The 9,182-nt window shown below is 37.7% G+C and overlaps 1 protein-coding gene across 6 annotated transcripts in view; it reads right to left on the bottom strand.

Moving 5' to 3' along the window:
* Positions 1-1,835: 1,835 nt before the first annotated feature.
* Positions 1,836-9,182, bottom strand: part of POSTN (periostin) — a 49,749-nt gene continuing 42,402 nt past the window's right edge. For 2 of the 6 annotated variants that reach the window (XM_050937209.1, XM_050937211.1), the window contains 2 exons: positions 4,035-4,076; positions 1,836-3,071 (listed from right to left, as the gene is read on the bottom strand). In XM_050937209.1, coding sequence (XP_050793166.1) covers positions 3,034-3,071; positions 4,035-4,076 — 80 coding nt within the window. In that variant the 3' untranslated portion in view covers positions 1,836-3,033. Of the gene's footprint in view, positions 3,072-4,034; positions 4,077-4,096; positions 6,839-9,068; positions 9,150-9,182 lie in introns of those variants that run through there. The other 4 variants (XM_050937208.1, XM_050937210.1, XM_050937212.1 and 1 more) reach the window with 3 other exon arrangements.

The following is a 9,182-nucleotide window of genomic DNA, read 5'->3' as shown; positions in this document are numbered from 1 at the left end:
CTGGTAGGACATCATTTTTTTCCCTTATGACTATCAGTAGAGTTCCCCCTAAATTCCAGTTCCCTTTTCTCATACTCACAGGTTACCTTGCTCTATAGATGACACGGTATGGGTGAACCGAGAGCTGAGATGGGTACAGTACTGGTGGCATAGATTTTGTTCTGAGCCTGACCACTTCAGACAATGAGGTCTTCAGTAGCATTGTTTTTTTGTGTTTTTTAATTGGGGGTGGGAGGAGACGGGGGTTGCACATGAGTGAACTCTTTCACAAGCTATATTAGGTATAGACTTACTGTCAGTCTCAAGTACTCTTGCTGTTGCAACTGTTTCTCTCCCACATGTTTAGTATGAGTCTTGAAAGGAAGATTCCCCATACCTTCTCCCACAGAGTGCTGTAAGGCTGTGATAGTATAAAAGATCTTTATCTACATTCTTTTTGTCTCTGAGGTAGTTCCTCTGTAGACCCCAGCAACATTTGTAATAAGTGAAAATGTTATAGGAGATGTAGAGGGTTATCGGAAATGTGAGTTGTAGTGGCTAATGTTTTGGGCAAGTAGGTGCATGTGTGCACACACAGATCAAATAGAGTTTTATTTTTCTTAATGTAGAAGTGTTGAGAAGAAGACAGAATCTTGCTTTGACAGCTGGAAAAAAATTCCATCAAAAGGGTGTATATAGTATATTTGGATATATACATTCTGTACTAAACGAAGCATTCAAAATGAATGGCACATTTTAGCTCCATTTAAGGAAATAAAAATGTTGATTAATGAGTCCTCCTTAATATAATTCATACGATCATATGTTGATGTATTACCTAAAGTTGAATTAAATAAAACTACATACTTTAGTGAATAGTGAAGGTATTTGCTTGAAGGCATCAAAAAAAATTGTGAGACACAAAGAAATACAAAAAACAAGCACATCTCCAAAGTAAGACTAATTGTTACCATTTTAAGAATTAGGTAAATTGGGGTGTGAGTCGTCGAAGCAGAAAGTGGGGGGCAGCCGTGGCCTAGCTTTGCTCCTTCTCCCCCACCCCTCTTTTGAAAAAGGTATCAGTCCCTCTTCATCAACTCCCCTATCTGGAATCTTCTCTAAGCTCCTGTCCAGATCCCCTCTTTCCCTCACAGGTCTCTCGCGGCTTTTTGGAGGCAGACAGAAGAGCAGAGGTCTCAAAGTTGCAGGCCATGAGCTCCTATCTTGCAAAACACACCGGACTATGCAGGTCAGTGTGACAGGGAGACTGAACCAGTTGTACTGTGGAACATACAGTTGAGAGCTTTGGGGAAATGTGCTGATTCTGGCCATTTCTTGGGCAGTCTCTACCAGTAGAACTCATATACAGCCCTGGCTACAGTTTAAAGCTGACCTCCTGCCAAGGCATAAAGTCAGTGGAGTATGCTGATTGACAGCCACTGAGGATCTGGTCCCCAGTTTTAAAGGGCACCCAGCCTATTAAGTCACCATATAAATTCCTAGATAAAGATACTATATTAGTCCAGTAAGACTAAGTGGTCTATCTGGTGCTGACAACATAACTAATCTTGTCACTTATCACTCAATTGACAAAGGACTGTTATGGAGTGTTTTAGGGCCTGATTCATAGCCCCTTGAATTCAGTGGGAGACTTTCTGTTGACTTCAAGGGGCTATGAGTTGTGCTGCTAAAACCTTACACATTAAGTTTAGGATATATGCTCAGTGGGAAAAAGAAAAAAATCTACCTGTTTCTATGAATGCATGTGTTTATTTAAAAGTTATCTTAGGGATTGTAAGAATATTTAGAATTGCCCTATCACAAAAGGGTTTGCTTACAAAGAAAAAGAAGCATAATTCAGCGACTTTTTTTAATGAGTATTTGTTTCAAAACAGAAGAATAATAGCACATCTAATGACTCCTCTTCAACCTTGGTTCTGCAGAATTAAGGCACCTTGAAGAAATATTTTTTCTTTCCTCTCAAATAGTTGCATTCCAACATTTGACATTAAAATATTGCAAAAGGCAAATGACTTAAACATTTTATGAGTACAAAACTAGAGTTATAAAAATGACATAATTTACAAACAAATCCACATTAGTATCAGACATTAGCAAAGCATGTTTTGATATAAAAGCTTTCATATCAAGCCCCAATTATTGTTATGCTTGTTTTCATGCAGAGGTAACAGTTTGCATGCATTTTATTTATCTCTTATAATTTAACGATTCAAGGGCTCATTCTTATTTAAAATGTTTTCCCTTTAGTATCTTAAGTTTTGTGTTTTCCATAGGAGTCTTATAATAGGAATTATTTTTATTAATAGATGAAAATGTAGCCAGCACCATCCAAGTTTTAGTAAATTTATTTGTGATATTTTTTTAGAACATCCTTTAGCCATATTACCAGGAAATGTTTGAATATGTAATGCAGAACTAAATGATACATTTAATATATGGTATAATTGTTAATTTAAAAAAGGTAATGTTGTTATGTCATAATGACATTAAAAACATGACAAAAGTTGATATCAAAATGCATGATATTACTGAACCAAAAGTGCTAGGTTTATGGAGCTCTCCCTAGATTACTCAACATCAAGTCACCTAAACTATATATTTCTAGAAATGATCTAATTTCATGTATATTTCTCATTTATAAGAAATAATAAAATTTACATTCTGAAATGTTCCCTGCTCAGTTTGAGCCCAATCCTGTAAACACTTATTACCAGGCATAGGGTGAAATCTTGGCTCCACTGAAGTCAATGGGAGTTTTGCTATTGACTTCCGTGCAGCCAGCAATTCATCCTAAATAAGGCTTACTACCAAGAGAGGTCTTACTTACTTTAATAGACTACTCACGCTAGTGGGCACTAAGCCCAGTAGTGAATGTTTACACAATCAGACCCTTTGTGTGGGCTCATGGTTCAGTTTATACTCGATTAGCAAATGACACGTTCCTTTTGATTTTATTTTAAAACAACTTCTTTTCCTCTCAAAGATTCAGTCTTTTCATTTTTAGTTCTATGGACTCTATCTCACTGGAAATCTCTAAGGATGAACTAGCCTTGTCCTTCTCCGTGGTGCTCCTAGTAGCAAAACATAAAAGAAGAAAGTTATTTGCAAATATAATGGATAGTCAATAGGTCAGTAAAGTATCCAAAAAAATTAATTTGTCCTAAATCCTTCCTTGCTCCTGCAAATAGCCCAGTGGAAGTCAACAGATCTGGCTTTGAACTTCATGGATTACCACTCATTTGATAATAGGCTTCACTAAAACCCTAGATCCAAATACCCTCACACTTTGAGAATACTTGGAATCTAGACCCCTCTCAATCCCATATCTAGTCTTAATGGGACAAATCCTGAGGCCCTTATACAGTTATTATTTATTCTTTATACCAGCAAAATTCTTAATGACTTCACCGTATCAGTGCTGCAGGCCAAATGCAACCCAACTGTCTTCCAGTGATATCCATCTGCAACTCCAGTGGAAGCTAATGAGGTTACACAAACCCAGCTGAGATCATCATTTAGAGACAATGGGCTTCCACTAGTGTAACCAAGGGTATTACTGGCTTATCTTTGCTGCGGCTGCCAATTCATGAGAAACAAAGTGTCTAGCTTGACTTTCAGATCTCACATTGAGTTGCAGACCTGGCAGTTAGCAAAGTAAAAAGCATCTCTTCCTTGTCAAGCAACCAGGATTGATACCGAATTTGTGAACACAATAGAGATGGAACCCCACAATGCCATTTTTATAAAGCCTGTATTCAGAGCGGAAATACTGCTTAATACCTTTTCAATATTCAACTTTTGTTTCAATAAATGAAATGTGCAACCCAGTTTATACAGAGCATATAGTCCCTACGAGTAGTTTTCTGGCATATTAGTGTTGTAAAAAAATTAATATTACTAACTCTTGTAAAAGAACACAGTGAAAAATGACTACTGTTCTTTTTACTGGAATGTATTTTAGTCTCAGGAAAGGATTATTGTCTTAAAAATATCTTTAGAAAAAGTATAATATGAAAATGCTTGCTTTCTTGTACCTTGTGCCTTTTTGGGTGGTTTTGGTCTCCTCACTGCTGTATCTACAAAATAGAAATATTGCAGTCAGGAGTGATTTATGAACAAGTATTTGAATTAGAGTACATTCAACAGCTGATTTGAAACTCATAACTTAAAAAATGAAGTCAACACTGTTGTAAGTATTTAATAAGCTTGGGATTATTAATGACCTGCAACACAAAGGCTTGTACTAAGAAAAAATAATAAAACATTTTCATTTTGTTCATTCTACAAATTGTAACAAAAATCATCTTTTAAAAATACAGAACTATCCTTAATGTTAGGATGGATTGTGCTGCTGACAAGCTATTTTTTCCTGGAAATGGTAGCAAATTTATAACTTACTGATCTCAGAAGATAAACATAAGACTTGTACTGTTTTTTATAGTTCTTGAAGGTGAACCATCTCGGAGATGCTAGTTGGAAGTTCCAAATAACCATGTACAGTACAGTCAGTATTGTGATGTCGCAGCACCATTCTATATACAATTCAGATTCCCAGAATTCCCTACTTTTGAGTTGAGAGGCTTATAGGAATGATGCAAGTAATATGTTGGAGAGGCACCCTTGATTAATAGACATGTAGGTGTTTTCCAAAATATCCATTTGATCTGTGACTCTACAAGTATTTGCTAAATGTTGTGACCCACATCTGTAGATTAGTGCAAGAAAACATAAATATGAGAAATATTCCAGAGGAAGAAAAACAGATCTTCTGTGACATCCTCACAGCATATTTTGCCACTGATATTACATGCTTGGAATGCCTGTTAATGTCAACAGAGTTCTGAACATGTAAGGGAGACCAAAATAATAGAGTCAAGATCAATTGATCTGAGTGTAGAATTTTCCCCTTAGAATTCATAAGACAACTAAGGCGGTATTTACTAACACATGCAGTTAACTAGCCTTGCACTTTACTTTGTTTACATCAACACTTTGATTTTGCAAGTCCTTTCACAATCAGGTTCCTCCCAGCTGAGTTTGCTCAAAGTTACATTAGCTATTTGGCTCATAGCTACTGGGCATCTCTCTCACTCATGGAGGATCAGACTTCTCCACCTTCCCTGTCATGCTTATCACTGAAGTTATACACACAATGCTCCACTTCTTCTTTGTGTGTGATCAAACCCAGAGTTTATCACACACCATTATTCAGTATATGTCCTGTAAGTATCTATACCAGAGGTGGCCAGACTTACTGACCCGCCGAGCTGCGGATGACAATCTTCAGATGGTCAAGAGCTGGGACATGGCTGCCGGGGTTCCAGGTGCGCTCAGGGCTGAGGGAAGGCGGGTCTTGGGACTCCAGCCCCACGGGAGGCACCTGCCGGGGCTTGGGGCTCCCAGCTGTGGTTTGGGGCTTCACCCCTGCTTCTGATGAAGCCCTGAGCCCCTTCTCTCTGCTGGGCAGAAGCCCTGAGCTCCTCCAGCCCCAAGTTTGGTAGGCAGAGAATGGGGGGACGAATATGGGGAGCTTTGCGAGCCGCTCTTTAACTGTAAAAACATGCAACTTGCGAGCCATGGTTTAGCCACCCCTTATCTATACAGTTATATCATGAGTCCTGTAAACACAAATACTGGGCACTTCATTTTGAACAATTACAATGTGACTATTTATGTACATTTCTTTCACATTTGTAAAATCCATTAAGTTAACATAAGTTGAAAATACAGTTGAAACAAACTAATTTCTTGGTACTTCAGATAATATGAGAAACTTCATTCACCAGAAGCTCTATTTGTTTCTATGTATCCTATATCTGGAATGTGAATAGTTAAGAAATAGATAAACTTTAGTGACCGATTTTGAATGATTAGAAATGCTATTTCAAAGAGAACACACACAAATACCACAAGAAATCACTGCTTTATTTTAACTCACAGTGGGTCCTGTTAGATAAGCAACTTGCAAGTAACTGCAAGTTAAACTAGAACATCTAAATTCAGCCCAGGCATAAGCCAGGAATGAATTTGTCCCTAAGAATTTCATTGCATAGTCCAGTGATTCTCAATCTTTTTAATACTGGGATCTCATTGGATCTCAGATCCCACTGTAACCACAAGTGCTGGAACTAGGAGTGCTGCTGCATCCCCTGGGTTGCAGTGGTTTCCATCATATCCAGTGTTTATAGTTTAGTTCAATGGCTTTCAGCACCCCCACTATGCAAATTGTTCCAGAACCCCCAACTGGAACCTCCTTCCCATTTAACAATATGAGAAGGGAAGAATGGTCGCAACCCACTGACACCTGTCTAGGTTTCCCCCCGCGCCCTCAGCGACTGTGACCCCGCAGTCAAGAACCCCTAGCATAATGGATGAACATTGAAACAGGAAACAAACTAAAGTTATTGAGAACTTACATACTCTTCCTGTAGTGCTGCTCACAGAAAAGGCAGTAAGTTTATTGTGCACATTTTTCAGTATTCTTGCCTAGATTTTGCAGTAGACATTTTTTACCTACTACACATGACAATTAATTTATTTAGGATGAGCCTCAAAACAAACTTTGAAATGATTCTCTGCAATGTCAGCACACGATCAAATTCTTTAAAAAAAAATTGACAAAACTCTTCCAGCTAAAACTGTAGTTTCAGAGCTAAACAACGTATGTGTACAGACACTATAAAACCCCACCAGGGATGATCACTGCAGATGAAGATGGTCTCAGTGCTATTGCATTATTAGACAAACTAACCTTCCAGATGGACTTCCTTGATTTCTCTCTCGATAATCTGTGGCTCTCCCTCAATTACTTTAGTAACCTTGGTGTACTCAGTTCCAGCTATGATAAGCATTAAAAACAAATGAGTTAAATCTGGGATAGCATTTTTCAATATGAAGGGTGCCTGGGCTGGACACATTTCATTCTGGGGGCATACTGGTGAGCAGGATGCCATGTTATAAGCATCGTACAATCCTGCCAATTTTCTCAGCCCTTATACTGGGGAGTCTCCTTCTTTAGGGCTGAACTGGGGCTTTGTTTCAGCAAAGACTGCCAAGTGCAGCAAGTTCTGCTGGATTATATATAATTTTATAACAGCCCATTGGAGAGTGTGTTGCTTTGCACAAAGGCAAGACATACATTTGTGACTGGACTCAGGTTTGTTCAAGTGCTTGGGGAATGCTCGGTTGTAAAACAGAAATGCTCTGATGCAGTTGGAAGGAGCAGGGCGCCATCACCACCATTATTACAGCAGCCACAATACAGCATGTGTAGCTGCTCTTCTTGGCTAGAAGTACTGTACTGTGGTGTAAAAGACTGGATTAAAACAAGGAAAAGTACAGAGAAGACTGAAGAAAAACAGATAATCTGCTCATTTGATCCATTACATAAAGCAAGAGGCTTTTGCTAACCACCTTATGATAGCAAGGAGAAGGAAAGAATTCAAGAGACTATGTTGAGTTACCCAATTTATTACTAATACTCAATATATCACTATTATATAAATCTGTAGAGTCATATATCTTTGTAGATTAATTGTATTTAATTGCAGATCTTGATAATTTAGGGCAATAACTGGATACTGAAGAGATCCACAGTGCCATGACAGTCTAATTCACAACAGTAGAGCTTTGCAGACCCATAGGGGGCAAATTCTGCATTTTTGACTTCTGCACCCCCACTGTAGATAATGGAATTTAGCCCAGTGCTTCAAATTTGTCTGCTATATCTTTTGTAATTTTTCAACTTAATTTTAAAATAGCTCTAACTAAATTTAGTGCCGATAAAAGGTACAAGATGGGTAGCCCTGGAGACTTTACTGCTAGTATGTGTACATTATATTCAGCAGTAATGTAAGCTTTCCCACACTGCCCTAATCCCAGTGCCTTAAATCCTGACCTAGAGAAGTTTATGAGTAAAGATAATGCAGCAGTTCAGTCTCCATGACCAGTCCTTGCTTGTCTGCTGAGACTACCAGTTAAGGAGGACCAAAGAGTGTTAACTGTGATGATTTTGCTTTGTAAAAGTGTTAAGGGCTATATCCTGCAGCCTTTACTAAATCCTTCCTTAGGCAAATCTCTAAGGCCCAGACTTCAAAGGTATTTAGGTGCCTAATTCCAATGGGAAGTTAGGCAACTAAATGCCTTTGAGAATCTGAGCCTAGTTGAATTTGTCTGTAGGATTAGGTCCAGGGTTGTTTGTGACCTACTTCACTGACTTCCAAACTTGTCTTTAATGAAAAGATGACAAGAAGAAATGGATTCAATTTAGCTAAATCAGAAGTTTTACTATATGACTCAAGAAACAGACAAATAGCCTTTCGTATTTATTAGTCAGGTCAATACTAAATTTCCCCAGAATACTTGAATTCTTTTTCACTGTCACCTTTGCTATTACAGGTAGTTGTTCTAATCTATGCAATAAGCAGAAGACATTCCATATTTATAGATAAAGAATTAATTTCATATGCACAAATTTTTCTACTTTTTTTCTACATCCACTGGTTATTTATTGCTAAAACTGTTAGAACAGAGAGAGAGAGGGAGAGAGAGAGAATCATTACCAGGAATGCTGTACTTGAAGAGAAATAAGTTAATATTTTGACCCACATTACCTGTCAGTATTTAAAGAGAGATGCTAAACATGCCTTTGATTGTTAACTTGAGGGCAATGAATATTCATTTCTGGATAACAGAAAAGCATAATGGATTTGTCCTCTTGTAGCACTTTCCATTTCATTAGTGTTTCTCAGAGTTAATGATTTCCTGGAAAAAAGTTTGCAACTAATAGAATAAATCTTCATTGCTCCCCTAGATTTGAATTAGGTAACATTTTAAAGACTAAAAAACAAACAAGCTTCCATTTGTTCATGATCAATGAGAGTATGAAAATTGGCTGTTCAAAGTTTGCCATTTTATAGTTCAGGGACTTTTTTTTTTTTTTTTTTTTTTGGTATTTAAACTAGATCAGCTAGGTCAATCTTTAAAATGTTAAGAGATCAAATTTTCTTAGAGAGGTTTCAATCGCCAGAACCTGTTATGTAAAGGTTAGTTGTCACACACTCACTAACCTCCCTGCAGGAGCCTTTTGATTTCTTCATCTTCAAGTAAATGACCATCCCCTTCAATGAATTTGGTCACCTTGGTAACCTCTGAGAGGATACATGTTTATGGCATAAAGTTGA

Source organism: Gopherus flavomarginatus, chromosome 1, assembly GCF_025201925.1.
Source record: "Gopherus flavomarginatus isolate rGopFla2 chromosome 1, rGopFla2.mat.asm, whole genome shotgun sequence".
NCBI lineage: Eukaryota > Metazoa > Chordata > Testudines > Testudinidae > Gopherus > Gopherus flavomarginatus.
The sequence above is the reverse complement of the archived record's forward strand: the minus strand, read 5'-3'. Positions and strand labels throughout refer to the sequence as shown.